This window comes from Lepidochelys olivacea (genome assembly GCF_965140295.1).
Source record: "Lepidochelys olivacea isolate rLepOli2 genome assembly, chromosome: 1".
Lineage (NCBI taxonomy): Eukaryota > Metazoa > Chordata > Testudines > Cheloniidae > Lepidochelys > Lepidochelys olivacea.
The window spans coordinates 49,041,391-49,057,102 of NC_140411.1; the positions used below are offsets into that span (position 1 = coordinate 49,041,391).

General features: G+C 40.9%; 1 protein-coding gene across 1 annotated transcript in view; it reads left to right on the forward strand.

Moving 5' to 3' along the window:
• Positions 1–15,712, forward strand: part of LOC311521453 (cilia- and flagella-associated protein 337-like) — a 75,477-nt gene that overhangs the window by 45,845 nt on the left and 13,920 nt on the right. Inside the window, exons 13-21 of the mRNA XM_084629787.1 lie at positions 1,725–1,968; positions 2,631–2,736; positions 6,616–6,767; positions 7,273–7,375; positions 9,172–9,278; positions 9,365–9,444; positions 9,537–9,591; positions 10,654–10,699; positions 11,672–11,731. Of these exons, the coding sequence (XP_084485913.1) occupies positions 1,725–1,968; positions 2,631–2,736; positions 6,616–6,767; positions 7,273–7,375; positions 9,172–9,278; positions 9,365–9,444; positions 9,537–9,591; positions 10,654–10,699; positions 11,672–11,731 (953 nt within the window). The remainder of the gene's footprint in view (positions 1–1,724; positions 1,969–2,630; positions 2,737–6,615; positions 6,768–7,272; positions 7,376–9,171; positions 9,279–9,364; positions 9,445–9,536; positions 9,592–10,653; positions 10,700–11,671; positions 11,732–15,712) is intronic.

The window sequence follows — 15,712 nt, forward strand, 5'->3', positions numbered from 1 at the left end:
CTTGAGGGGGCCATTTAGGGATCTGGGGCAAAAATTGGGGATTAGTCCTGCTTTGAGCAGGGGGTTAGACTAGATGACCTCCTGAGGTCCCTTCCAACCCTGGTATTCTATGATTCAATGCACAGTCAACCTGTAGAACTCTTTGCTAGAGGATGTTGTGAAGGCCAAGACTATAACACAGTTCAAAAAAGAACTAGATACATTCATGGAGGATAGGCCTATCAATGGCTATTAGCCAGGATGGGCAGGGATGGTGTTCCTAGCCTCTGTTTGCCAAAAGCAGGGAATGGGTGACAAGAGATGGATCGCTTGATGATTACCTGTTCTGTTCATTCCCTCTGGGGCACCTGCCATTGGCCGCTATTGGAAGACAGGATACTGGGCTAGATGGACATTTGGTCTGACCCAGTATGGCTGTTCTTATGTTATTTCAGAGCAGTTTCTTGCTGGTTTTGGTGAAGCTTTATTTCAGTTGCAATTATACTTTTTTTGACCACCTAATTTATAGTAATGTAATAACACTTCCATCCAGTGACCTCAGTGCATAGTAAAGTATTAATGAACAACACTGCTGTGAGTCAGACAAGTATTCTTACCCACAGTTTGCAAAGAGGTAAATGAAGTACAGAATGGTTAATGGCCCATCTACAGAACAATATTCATGAATGTTAATTTCAGACAAAAAATACCCCAGCAGTCTGACTTCACCAGATGGTGGACACACACAATCTGGAGTAAGTCAAACTGACACAGTGACAACAACAGCTCCCATAATTCATAAACACAAAGTTCTTTTAAATCCCATCAAGATCTTATTTTCTAAGGAGTAGCTCACAACTGGAAAATGTTCCTAGTTTAGTGTGAGAGAATTAATAATAGATCACTAATCTGTTCTGGAAGCACTGAAACCCCCTAGGTTAGAATCTTCTCAGCAGCAACATTTTGTGGTGGACTCTGAATTTCCAGCTTTTTATTTAAAAGCTTTTTGCTTTGTGTGTGTACGTTTTCCAGATCCCCTCGTTTTAGATCTTGGAGGTGGAGGGGGGAGTTGAATGCCATTGTTTGTGGCATCCTTTGCCCCTTAATGTGGGCTTTTTTACTCCCCCTCATACTGGGATTAAGCATCAGAATTAGTCTTGGGAAAGCAATAGTGATATAGAAATGAGGCTTCAGAGACTTGTTTGCTTCTTCTTTGTATCTTGTTTCCTGCCTCTCCTTCCTGGCACTTTTCTTTGTTTTATTTTGCCTGAAATTAGAAGCAGCAGCAGCAAATTAGACATTGGTGCAGACTCTGTGCCTTGATGAAATGATGAGCAGCATGTTCAACATGGTGTTCAGTTTTGAACCTCTCTTTGCCAGAACAATGTTAACAAACTGTAAGAAGTTCCAGAAAGAGAAGCTGGAAGGATTTTCTTATCAGGAAAGATCAAAATAGCTAAGTGCTGACTAATGGGAAACATGGTCAACTAAAGGGTTCTGAAAATAGTAAACCCCAGTGGGATTGGGAGGAGGGATTTTTTTACCATAATAAAAAGGTTATAATAAATAGGACTAATGGCATGTAATGAAGAAAGAAAATTATAAAAATTTATAAAATGCCTATTGGGAGAAATTTCCTGAGGATGAAAGTTATTAGTACCTAATCTGCAGGAGGTAGTGGGAACCAAGATGTCTAGGATATTTTCAAATTTATCAGCTGTTTCGGTGAGTATGTTCTTTTTCAGGGTGTACTGTTGGTGCTACTAATGTTGAGCAGCAGATGAAAAAAATAAAGGACCGTGGGAAAGATTCAAAAGCAAGAAAAGGGCAGGTGATACCTAGAATCCCTCCAAAGAGAGCTGAGGGAGATCAGACTGTGTTTCAAGTCTACAAAGGAGTAAAAACATTTGCATTCTGTAAAAAAAACAACCTCATAGTGACAGGCGGAATGGATCGAATCATTCGGATGTGGAACCCTTACATGTCTGGGTAAGAGATGGTTACAATACTCACTGAAAGACTCTGTTATGAAGGGCTTTGTAACTACACATTACTGATGAGTAATTCTTACTGTCTAGTGAATTGCCCTGTTAATAGGCATCAGCTAAGTGCATTGAGGAGACAATCACAAATGTCCTGGAAATATGCGTGAGTTTACAGAATGGCTCTGCTGCACTGTTGATAATATCAGCACGCACACATGCATGCAGCAAAATCATTCCCATAAGTTTAAATATTTTATATAAATATAAAAATTCATGGATTATCCTCTGTTTTTTATCCAAGATTGATTTGAGATTTTGCTTGTGCCTAAGACCCCAGTCCTGCGATATCTCTGCCCACATGGATCTCATTGTATAATTGAGGTCTAGGAATCCATTTGGCGCATTAACATCTTATGAAAAGCTGAACTCTGCAAGCAGATACTATTGTTTCATGTACATCACTCCAAGTGCCTGATACTGGAAAACTGCTCTGTTTATGTGTGGGGTTTTTTTTTTTTGTTTGTTTTTTGGTGAGAAAACCCAAAATACAATTCCCACCAAACATACAACTAGTAGCAGATTCCAGCCCATTTATTTTTACTTTGTTTTATAAAAAGCGATCAATTTGAAACCGCTTAATATTGAACTGTTCTTATTAAATTTCAGCCGACCAACAGGCATGCTCAGAAGCCACACAGCGCCAGTCTGTTACCTCTCCATAGCTGCAGAAGATGTGAAAATATTTTCCATATCCACAGACAACACTATTAAGGTCTCATTGTGTATAGCAAGTGTCTGATATCCTACCCCAGTTCTCTTTTTTGTTTTCGTGGAAATAAATATAAATAATGTTCAATCTAATAAACATGAACACATACATAATAGTACAGTATAGAAATGTAGGGCCTGATCTAATTCTCACTGAAGTCAATAGAAAAGACTCCAACTGAAATTGAAGTTGGATCTGGCCCTTAGACAGATCAATGTACAGAGCAATTCCAGCAAGTACTCCTATGAGTCAACAGTCTCTTAGGTTTTCAGTTCAGTTGTATTAAATGCATTTGTTGCTAAATGTTTCACAAATTATGATAAAACTTTTAACAAGGATCTAGTACTCTGAAGTTTTTAAAGTGTTGTTCTACTTTAGAAAGTGACTTTGTGTTTTGTTTTTTAATTTAGGGATCTTGCTTCTATGGTATTTTCTCTAGGATAGAAAAGGAGTACTTGTGGCACCTTAGAGACTAACCAATTTATTTGAGCATAAGCTTTCGTGAGCTACAGCTCACTTCATCGGATGGGAAATAACAATAAATTGGTTAGTCTCTAAGGTGCCACAAGTACTCCTTTTCTTTTTGCAAATACAGACTAACACGGCTGTTACTCTGAAACCTGTCTCTAGGATAGGTATTTCTGTTTCTTCCTTTGCTGAAATCTCCCTAACCAGGCATATATTACATGTGTGTATTACACAAAAAAACAACCACCATACATTAAAATAATATGATGAAAGTTGGAAATGCTGGAATTAAGGTTTTCTCATGCAACCTGAATTTGGGCTCTCCTGCACAGGCAGACTAGTTTAAATACACATACTATTTTTCCCACAATTCTTTTGCCTCATTCAGTGCACAGAATGGATAGTGCTCACTTAATGAGAAGCTATCAAATATTCTGCTTTCTTCTTGTTCAACCCAGGGTCTCATTAATTCTGGCATTTTCCTAACTTTTGAGTGCTTGACTTTGCAACCTTGTAATGTGGATTTTTGTGTGTAATTTCTTAGGTTTTCAAAAAGCTAACTGAAAAAAACCTGAAACTCTGTCACATGAAATCATACTGACATTTGCATGGGTCATCAGCAGGGGTGGAACTTGATCCACCGCACAGACCTCTACCATTTGAGCTAACAGGACAACTGGTAGCAGTAGTAGGTTGTCATCATCTGTGTAGACAAGCACTACAGGAGAATGGGACACTTTCCCAGTGTGTGACCGACTCAGGGATCTTGGGCTCCATTCAAGCTTTGACAGGGAGTGTGCTCTAGTGATACAGACTCTTCTGTGCATTCCCCTGAAGTGTGACCCCGTCTGCCCCATTCCCTTCAATTTATCCCTGTCCCAGTCCTGTCTGTTCCATACCCCAGGCTTCTCATCCCTTTCCAAGTCCCATTCTCCTAGCATAGCCAGTCCCAGTCTCCACTCCTCAGATTTCTCATCCCACCCCCAGTCTTCTTGCCTAGCAAGTCCTACTCTCACTCCTCTGCACTGCCTGCCACCATCTTCCCCGTGGCCCCAGCAACATTTCATCCCCAGTCTCCTTGACAAGCCAGTCCCCTACTCCTGGATCTCTCCAGTTCCAGTTTCTATAAGTCCCAGCTCCTTGTCACATTCTACTTCTCCCAAGCCCCAATAGGTTAATCTTTTGTCCCCTCTGTATTTGAATCAGGCAGCTTCCTCTTCCATGCTGCCTGGGCCCAGCAGGGTGTCACGGTCTCCCTGCTCTAAGTCTAGGTGCTCAGACCCAGCAGGGCCCACAGCAGCCAAGAGCTGCAGTTGCAGGGAAAGTCTTACTTAGCCCTGGGCTAGAGCATGCCCAGGGTGGGTGGAATCTTCAGGGAGATTAGCTGCTAAAATTAATCTCTGTTTAGCATGTGCGAACTGTGATTTTTTTTTTTTTTTAAAAAGAAGGCTTATAACTTTGCCAAATTTGGCAGACTTTCACAGGGATGGCAAAAAGCACATCCCTGACACAAAAGCCCAGCCCCTTGCTAAATCTAAAGAATACCTTTTCCAAAGTATGGAGGAGCTAGAGCTTTCCAAAGACAAGTTTGATAGATTTTTTTTAACATGAGTAAAGCACATTTTTTTTTACCCTTGTTCTCAGAAACTGCTGAACCATTTTGGCTGAAATTTTCCAAAATATTTAGCTTAATGCAGACACTCAGCATGGAAAACTTTAACTCAAGTGGTTAAAATTTGCTAAAATAAGTCACTGAAAACAGGGTCTTATAATGGAAAGGGTTGAGCAACCTTAATAATAGGCAGTTCTACCAACTCTGTCTATAGTAATAATATTAGCTTTTGCACTTCTTCCAGTGTATGACTTCAATATTAAGTTTATGTTTCTGACTGCTATATTAGCAAGCACTATTATATTATTATTTTTAATTACCTATTTAATCTCCAGTGGCATGTCTTTAGAACTCTACTCCACACTTTATAATCACAGACATCTTCTGGTGTTTGTGTGGGTCTTTTGTGTTTCCAGAGGATTCCACTGTTTTTCTCCAAGTTTGTACCTCATTTGAACCATGTATGTGTACAACCATTGTGAGCACCTTTTCTGTTTGATTAACTTATTAATTGCCCCTAATTTAAAATTTTATTCAGAATTTGTAAAAACACGATGCAGGGGTTGACTTGTTTTATAAATGTAAATTATTGTTCATCATTTTCCATTATACCATATGTGCCAAATTCATCCTTAGTGTGTATCCATTGAAGTCAGTAAACATACACTGAAGATTAATTTAGATATAGGGCTAAATTAATCTCTGGTATATTTCCACTGACTTCACTGGGTATATACTAAGGATGAATTACGCATACTTGGTATGAAGGAAAATCACAAACAGTAGCCTACAGTTATATAGCACCTTTCATCTCAGAGCACTTTCACCAAGTATGGGCTAGAGTCAGTGGAAAGACTCTCAGGATTAGACCTATAAAGCTGCTTAGGTGCCTAAATCCAACACTTAGGTGCCACTGACGTTTTCAAAACCACCACTCAGCTGCTGCCTAACCCTGCAGGTGCCTAAAGTCCACTAGCTGTCTAAGTTTCGACCAGTGGGTATGCACAAAAAGGGGCCTGAGTCCTGATGCTGCACCACAGCTAACTAGCTGCTTAGAGCCCTTGTTTGTGCCTAAGCCCAGTGGGATTCTTAGACTAGCATGTGCGTGTTGTATATAATACCCAATAGTCTTGTGGTTTGGGCACTCACCTAGGAGGTAGGTGACCTGAGTTCATGTCCCTGCTCTACCTGATTCACATTATAGACTTGAACCTGGGTTTTACGTATTCCAAGGGAATAACATAACCACCAGGCTATGGGGTATCCTGGCATTGGTCTCTCTCAATCGCCCCTCTTGAAGCAGCTCCACTTTGTATAGCTAATTAATTATTCACTGGAGCAGAGACTTGAACCTGAGTCTCCTACATCTCAGGTGAGTGCCCTTGCCTCTGGTCTATAGAGTCCATCTCTCTGGCCCTGTGAGTATGTATGTATGTATTTATACAAAGAGGAACGGCTCCAACAGGAGAGATGGAGATGGAGAGATGGAGAGGATAATCTATCTTGTGGTAGCTGTTCCCTTCTGTGGAAAAGTAACACAGCATTTTTAGGGTAAGTAATTTGTTGCTTACTTCCCTTCTCTGATTCTAAAATACCCAGAGACCCTGGTCTAGCAGCGTTGTGTTGGGGGTACTGTTGGTCAGGGTCTAACCTTCCAGTGTATGTGCCATGCATAAATACTTGACCTGGGTGAGAAGGGAAGCATAGCAGTGTAATTTTAGAATTGCATGAGGACGAGTGTCTGACAATCGAGTACAACCCTACTAATTTTTGTTCTGTTTGTGTAACATCTTTTCCTGCAGATCTGGGATACTGTAGACCAGACCTGTTTATTTACAGCCTGTTCAAAAACCAGTGGAATTAAGGGAGAGCTCACTGCTTGCCACTACATCCCAGGCATCAGATCGCTTTGTGTTGCTGCGGATACACTTGCTCTTCTTCATCTAAGATTAAGGTACATGGCAAGCTCATTTGAGTTTGAGGGGTTTTGAGCCTCTTCAGCTGTTGTTCAAAAGTTCAACAGGTGGGAGGTTTGTGCGTGTGGGAAACCTAGAGCATATGAAATATAATTGGAGAAGTTTGCCCTCTGTGGGAACAGGGTAGCGTAGATCCCTGTCCCCTCCTTTCTTATCTACCCTCAGGCTTTCACTATAACAGCTGCTGGTGCAGTGGGACTGGTAGCAGCACAAGTGGGAATTATTTGCAAAGATTCCCTAGAGTTTGGTCTAATAGATGCAGGCAGACTAATAATGGGATGGGTGTGGAGACCAAAGGCCTCCCTCTTTCTTCCCACCGCTATCAGTATCTTTAAATTAAATTCACAGCATCGCTTTTCCCCTTTTGGAAGATGTACTGAGGAAATAGCATAGAAATGCTTAATGCTGTTGTACTTTCTCCAACTCTTGTAGAGTCTGGTTAATATATGGTGCATTGCTTTGGTTTGTTTTTCCATGAGACAGGCCTCCTCCAGAGCCCCACTTGATCGTGTCTCATAAGGAGCCCGTTCTGTGCTGCAAATACAACAAAGAGTTCAGGCACGTGGTGAGCTGCTCAGAGGGATCTGTAAGTGAAAACTATACCACATAAAGGCAATGTAGTTGCTGACACAACTCCATGTGCCTGTCTAATCTATTGTATGTAATCTGTGCCTTTTTAACACACCCATCACTAGAGCTGGTCAGAGATTTTCCAGTGAAACAGCTTTGTCAGAAAATGCTAGTTCTTTAAACCCCAAATGTTTCATGAAAGCAAGTCAGGTTCGACAAACTTTCTGTGAATCAACCTGCCTGGTTCCCTGTCAGCTTGCCTTGTGGGCTGCTGCAGGGCTATGCTACGTGGACTGCCCGGGGCCAGAAACTCCAGGCTTCCAGGATCCATAGTTTCAGAGCCACCCTGTCATGCCAGGGCTTCCAGACTCCCTGCCATAGAGCCAGGAATCTGGAAGTCCTGGGAGACCTCGCTCTAGTCAGGACTCAGAATCTAGGTTCCGAGCTCCACAACAGGAAGCTTAGAAATCACAGGGCTTCAAGGCTCACTGGGCAAAGCTGGGACCTGAGAGGCCCTGGGACAGAAGTGGGGGAGCCAGCTGACCTCGGGTCCTGGGACACATGCTAGGGCTACCCTGGAGCCACAGACCTCAAAGTCTGGGCAGCTGCTGCCTGCAGTTGGCATTCTTGTCAATCTCACTGTTGCTGTTAGCAGTAGTGAAACTCATCACAGCAGTGACACTGACCACAATGTCAGTTGCAGTCAAGCAACTGCCATCCCAGAGAGCATATTTTGTTTTGGAAATGCAGGATGTCAGAATCAGGTTTCTTTCTTCTCCAGGATTTCTGGTACACAGGAAACGTCAAAAATTCTGGATTCTGGAAATTTGGAATTTAATCAAGTTTGAAAATGTTGCAATTTCTCACGAACCAGAAAGCCCAAGTTTCAAGCAGCTCTACCCAGTGTAGCTAATCGCCAATCTGTAAAATATTTTAAAGGCAATAAATCAAGTCATGTAAGCTACAGTGACATCTTCAGAAGAACTTCACATATTTTTGAGAAGAGGCATATGTTACTTAGGGCTTGTCTTCACGTACAGCGCTGCAGCTGCACCACTGTAGCACTTGAGTGAAGATGTTACTATGCCAACAGGAGAGCTTCTCCCATCAGAGTAGTTAATCCACCTCACTGAGAGGCAATAGCTACACTAGGAGTTAGGTCACCCCAATATGCGTCTTTCTAGAGTCAGTATTTCTTTTTTCTCTCTCAAACACTGAGCCCGTGAGAGGCGTAAGTGCTTAGGTCGATGTAGTTAGGTCAACACAGTATCAGTGTAGCTTACATCGGCTGTTGCTGCCTTCCAGAAGCCATTCTACATTGCCCCACACGGACAGTTAATCAGTGCAAGTGCTCCTGGTGAGGATATGCACTGCCAACACAAGGAGCATAGCGTGGACATGCAAAGGAGATTTAATTACTGCCTTTGCTATACATTGACGTGACTTAGGTCGTCTTAATTTTGTCCTGAGTAAATCTGGATACTGATTAAAGAGATGGTAATCCAGGCAGTCACGTTGAGTAGTGCTATATAAATTTCTTCATGCATCCGTGCCAATCCAGGATAGGTAGATACTTGGCAGACATCACATTGGTATCTAGGCACCTTACAAGGCTCATTTTGAGACACTGAAGATCTCAGTAAAGGAGATCAAATAATAGGCTCTCCTGCTGCCTGCAGCGACACCATTCAGCTAAAAAAAAAAAAAAAAAAAAAGCAGTTGGGAAAGGCTGGACTGAAGGGGGTAAAATGGAAAAATCCTGCTACTTTTCGGACTCCTTCAATCACTATTTGTTTGCTTGTCTTTTAAAAGGTGGTTAAAGTGTGGGATTTTGAAACAGGAAAGCATTTATTTGAGTTTAGTGGTGCTCATGGAGGTGCTGCAATCACCTGTTTGACCTTTGATGTCAGTGGAAGAAGGTATGTTTCTTTTTATGTCTATTTAAAGCTATATATATAATTGTTGGCACATGTGGGAAATATATTGAATTTTAATCCCATTTTAGGTTAATTACAGGAGGAAGAGATGGATGCTTGAAAATATGGAATTACAACAATGGACATTGTTTGAATACTTTGAAAAGGGGTAAACAGCATGTTTAAAAATATTTGAAAGACTGGAAAAATGTGATTTAAATTATTGAAAAGAATAAATGTTTGGTTTATTTTTCCCAACAGAAGACAAATGTGCTGAAGTCTGTGACTGCACCTACGTGGAGGTGAACAGAAGCAGGTCAGATCTTTCACAGCTTGGTGTGAAGCTTGTCCTAGGGCTAGGGAGTGATATGTATTGTGGGAATTTATATGGCAAGTGCTAGCTCTTTTCTGTAAAAAGTGATTACTGGAGCATTGGTCACACCTGTGCCACAAAAAGAACTGCAACCTCTGAAAAAATAAACATAGTGCAAATAAACAGACTTGTACAGCTATACAAAGCAGGTTACATTCTTTGATGAATGCCTATAGGGCCTTTAATGGAGCACTGGCCTGTAAGTATGGGGGCAGCCAGGCCATCTGTTGATGGGGCATGGCACAGGGGTTGCTGAGAGTTGTAGTCACCAGACAAAGCCCATGAGGAAAGGGGTCAGCGGACTAAGCAGTATGTTACTGTATGCTGGAGACTACATAATGGAATGCCCTGGTTCAGTCTGGAGAAGATAAGGGTTGACCTAAGACCCTGAGAGAAGTCCCTTCATGGGAACCTGGCAGGAGGCCTAGCGAAGATAGCCAGGAAAGGCAGCTCAAGGCGAAGGTTGTGTCCTGTCTCTTCCCAGCTTGCTGAAAGCTTCACAGGCCTCTGGTGGTTGGGACCAAGTGTTTTGAGATACTTTGCTCTTGTTTTGAATCCTCTAGTGATGACAAAGCCAGCCCAGAAAAAAAGGGTATGACCCAAACTGCAGTTTTGGCTTTATTTTACCTTCCCTGGCTAGTGTATCTGCTTACTGGCTTACAGACCCCTAGTTCTCTGAGACAGATACTGTTGCTCCGCTACTCAGTACACAGTGCTCCCATGTTATCATTTGTATTACAGTAGCATATGGAAGCCAGGACCCCAGTTGTGTTAGCCACTGTAGAAACATAATGAAAAACACAATATTGTCCTAATAGGTGCTGTCATTCCATGAAGGCAGTTCTCAGTGGATTATTTCATTAATTTTGGCAAGTTGTTTGTAACTTTCCCATTTCCTTGATGTTTAAAACAGTAATATTTAAAAAACATCTCTCTTTAAAAAAAATAACTAGTATACAAAATCAAACAGAAGAATACTGAACACTTTATTAAATCTTCTCGTAGGTATATCATAGCTGTTGGATGGGATAGAAGAATAAACATGTATTTTGTAAGTGAAAAATATATATCTAAAATGACTTAGTATAAATATAAAATTATTATTATTTTAAAACAAACACTTAAAATTTGTGTTTATTGCTTCTCATTCAAAGTAAAAAGGGGAAAAAAATCTGTTTACAGTCACTGATGTATTAACCATTTCTGTTTTGGGCTAAGATTAAAAATGTTGTCCAACACTCAACCTCCTCCGTTTAAAGGTGGGATGTAAAACTTGATCTCACTCTCTGTAGGTTGCCTAAGGTTCTATGCCCAGTAAACAAACAAAATTTCAAGGATATGATCCTGCAGAGACACAATAATGTGGGTAACTTATTCCACTGAGGGTGAAGTCCTAGTCCCATTGACTTCAGTGGCAAAACACCAGCTGACTTCACTGGGGTCAGGATTTCACCTTGAGACTAGTTCCATTTAATTCCACATGGCCACTCAGCACATAAAGTTGGGCACACATGTAAATCTTTGCAGGATCATGGCCTGGACATTTTGTCTATTTTCTGAATTCAGTACCTTAGGCAACCTGCAGGAGCAAGTAAATGCAAAATTACATTTGACAGTCATCAGTGAGCCATCCAGTTGCCCATCATCAAACACATGGCCAAATCAAAGAGCCTTTAGCAAGCAGTGCTGTTACATATACTGCTATTAATATGCAATGCATGTTTATTATAATAGTTAGCCAGATTTTAATTAAAATCTGAACTTAAATAGACATCGGAAACATGCTGTTCTCAAACCTTTTGGTTTGTTACCTATTGTTTCTAGCAATATGAAGGGCCTCATCTGCTCCCTTTTGTATCAGTGGGAATTACTTGCGTTTTAAAGCCATTTGGCTTTTGCACATGTGAGTTCAACTTCTTTTGAGCTGTACATACATACCTAGTAGGAGAACAAATCCCTGTTGGCTGAGAAAATGCTGAAAATACACCAACTTCTTCTCTTTTATCTATGTTGTTTGGAACAGGACTCTGCAGACGACCTTCATCACTTTCAGAAACCTCAGCCCTATTGGCATGATGACATAGTAAGAATCCATCTTGATTCTGTATTACAAATAAATTTCTTTTAAAAAAAAAAAAGTCGGATGTGATTTGACACAAAGCTGGATAAATAATTGAACATAGGATTGAACACAGACAATTAGACTTTAGTAAAGAGCAGTTTATTTGAATTCTTCCCAACATATAATTCTAGATAGATTATTTTCACACCTGAGTTTTGAGCAGACTAGAGAGGAACTAGGTAAGTGTCATACAGGTTGGAAAGGTGGAGGAAAAGGAGAGTAGTAGTTGAGGCATGAAATGATCGAGGTCTGAACAGGAGCTTTTTATGTTGGGAATGGAGAAGAATAGCTGATTTTGCAGAAGTTTTGGAATGAAAACCAGCAGAATTAGATGGCCACTTCAGTGTGAAAAGGAAAGAGGAGTAAAAAACTGACATCACGGTTGTGAGGCTAGGAGGATGGTGGGGCTGTGGATGTAATGGAGAGGGAGAGAAGATGATGATCCTGCAGGAAAGATGAGTTCGTTTTTTGACTGGTCTAGTATCTTGAGGCTTCAGTGAGACATCCAGCAGGAGATGTCAGAGAGACAGACACAGTCTGAACTGAGGATGGGGGGAAATCTGTGAGTCACCAGCAGAGATTCATAGATTCATAGATTCATAGATATTTAGGCCAGAAGGGACCATTATGATCATCTAGTCTGACCTCCTGCACAATGCAGGCCACAGAATTTCACCCACCACTCCTAAAAAAGACCTCACACCTATATCTGTGCTATTGAAGTCCTCAAATTGTAGTTTGAAGACCTCAAGGAGCAGATAATCCTCCAGCAAGTGACCCGTGCCCCATGCTACAGAGGAAGGCGAAAAACCTCCAGGGCCTTCCAATCTGCCCTGGAGGAAAATTCCTTCCCGACCCCAAATATGGCGATCAGCTAAACCCTGAGCATATGGGCAAGATTCATCAGCCAGATACTACAGAAAATTCTTTCCCGGGTAACTTGGATCTTACCCCATCTAAAAACCCATCACAGGCCATTGGGCCTATTTACCATGAATATTTAATTACCAAAACCATGTTATCCCATCATACCATCTTCTCCATAAACTTATCGAGTTTAATCTTAAAGCAAGATAGATCTTTTGCCCCCACTACTTCCCTCGGAAGGCTATTCCAAAACTTCACTCCTCTGATGGTTAGAAACCTTCGTCTAATTTCTAATCTAAATTTCCTAGTGGCCAGTTTATATCCATTTGTTCTTGTGTCCACATTGGTACTGAGTTTAAATAATTCCTCTCCCTCTCTGGTATTTATCCCTCTGATATATTTATAGAGAGCAATCATATCTCCCCTCAACCTTCTTTTAGTTAGGCTAAACAAGCCAAGCTCCCTGAGTCTCCTTTCATAAGACAAGTTTTCCATTCCTCGGATCATCCTAGTAGCCCTTCTCTGTACCTGTTCCAGTTTGAATTCATCCTTCTTAAACATGGGAGACCAGAACTGCACACAGTATTCCAGGTGAGGTCTCACCAGTGCCTTATATAACGGTACTAAAACCTCCTTATCCCTACTGGAAATACCTCTCCTGTTGCATCCCAAGACGACATTAGCTTTTTTCACAGCCATATCACATTGGCAGCTCATAGTCATCCTATGATCAACCAATACTCCAAGGTCCTTTTCCTCCTCCGTTACTTCTAGTTGATGCGTCCCTAGCTTATAACTAAAATTCTTGTTATTAATCCCTAAATGCATGACCTTACACTTCTCACTATTAAATTTCATCCTATTCCTATTACTCCAGTTTACAAGGTCATCCAGATCCTCCTGTAGGGTATCCCTGTCCTTCTCTAAATTAGCAATACCTCCCAGCTTTGTATCATCTGCAAACTTTATTAGCACACTCCCACTTTTTGTGCCCAGGTCAGTAATAAAAAGATTAAATAAGATTGGTCCCAAAACTGATCCTTGAGGAACTCCACTGGTAACCTCCCTCCAACTTGACAGTTCACCTTTCAGTAGGACCCGTTGTAGTCTCCCCTTTAACCAATTCCCTATCCACCTTTCAATTTTCCTATTGATGCCCATCTTATCCAATTTAACTAATAATTCCCCATGTGGCACAGTATCAAACGCCTTACTAAAATCTAAGTAAATTAGATCCACTGCGTTTCCTTTATCTAAAAAATCTGTTACTCTCTCAAAGAAGGAGATCAGGTTGGTTTGGCACGATCTACCTTTTGTAAAACCATGTTGTATTTTGTCCCATTTACCATTGACTTCAATGTCCTTAACTACCTTCTCCTTCAAAATTTTTTCCAAGACCTTGCATACTACAGATGTCAAACTAACAGGCCTATAATTACTTGGATCACTTTTTTTCCCTTTCTTAAAAATAGGAACTATGTTAGCAATTCTCCAATCATACGGTACAACCCCTGAGTTTACAGATTCATTAAAAATTCTTGCTAATGGGCTTGCAATTTCTTGTGCCAATTCTTTTAATATTCTTGGATGAAGATTATCTGGGCCCCCCGATTTAGTCCCATTAAGCTGTTTGAGTTTCGCTTCTACCTCAGATATGGTGATGTCTACCTCCATATCCTCATTCCCATTTATCATGCTACCATTATCCCTAAGATCCTCTTTAGTCTTATTAAAGACTGAGGTAAAGTATTTGTTTAGATATTGGGCCATGCCTAGATTATCCTTGACCTCCACTCCATCCTCAGTTTTTAGCGGTCCCACTTCTTCTTTCTTTGTTTTCTTCCTATTTATATGACTATAGAACCTTTTACTATTGGTTTTAATTCCCTTTGCAAGGTCCAACTCTACTTGACTTTTAGCCTGTCTCACTTTATCCCTACATATTCTGACCTCAATAAGGTAGCTTTCCTTACTGATCCCTCCCTTCTTCCACTCCCTATATGCTTTCTGCTTTTTCTTAATTACCTCTCTAAGATGCTTGCTCATCCAGCTTGGTCTACAACTCCTGCCTATGAATTTTTTCCCCTTTCTTGGGATGCAGGCTTCCGATAGCTTCTGCAGCTTTAATTTAAAATAATCCCAGGCCTCCTCTACCTTTAAACCCATAAATTCTTCAGTCCAATCCACTTCCCTAACTAATTTCCTTAATTTTTGAAAGTCAGCCCTTTTGAAATCAAAAACCCTAGTTGCAGATTTATTTTTGTTAATCCTTCCATTCAGTTTGAACTGAATTAGCTCATGATCACTTGAGCCAAGATTATCCCCTACAACCATTTCCTCTATGAGGTCCTCATTACTCACCAAGACCAAATCTAAAATGGCATCCCCTCTAGTCGGTTCAGCAACTACTTGCTGAAGGAATCCATCAGCTATCGCATCTAGGAAAATCTGAGCCCTATTATTATTACTAGCACTCGTCCTCCAGTCTATATCTGGGAAGTTAAAGTCTCCCATGATCACGCAGTTTCCATTAGTATTTACTTTATTAAAAACATTAAAAAGGGCTCTATCCATATCCAAATTAGATCCCGGAGGTCTATAGCACACCCCAAGCACTATCCCAGGGGAGGCTCTAATAGTTTTCTTCCCCAATTTAATTGTTGCCCAGACAGACTCAGTCATATCCATTTCATCGCTTCTTATTTCTTTACATTCGATCTCATCATTGATATACAGTGCTACTCCACCACCTTTACCTTTATTTCGGTCTTTCCTAAACAGCACATACCCTTCAATACCTGTAGCCCAGTCATGACTACTATTCCACCAGGTCTCTGTTATACCTATAATATCTGGTTTCACTTCCTGCACCAGTAACTCTAGTTCCTCCATTTTGTTACCTAGGCTCCTTGCATTAGTGTACAAACATCTTAATTTTTGCTGTTTGGCCTCACTCACATTCTGTACCCTATTAGGCACGGTTAAACCTCCTTATCCCTACTGGAAAGAGAGAGAGAGAAGGTGGTAATAATTAAAGTTGTGTGAGTTGTAATCCCTGATGGGATGGGAGGAGGA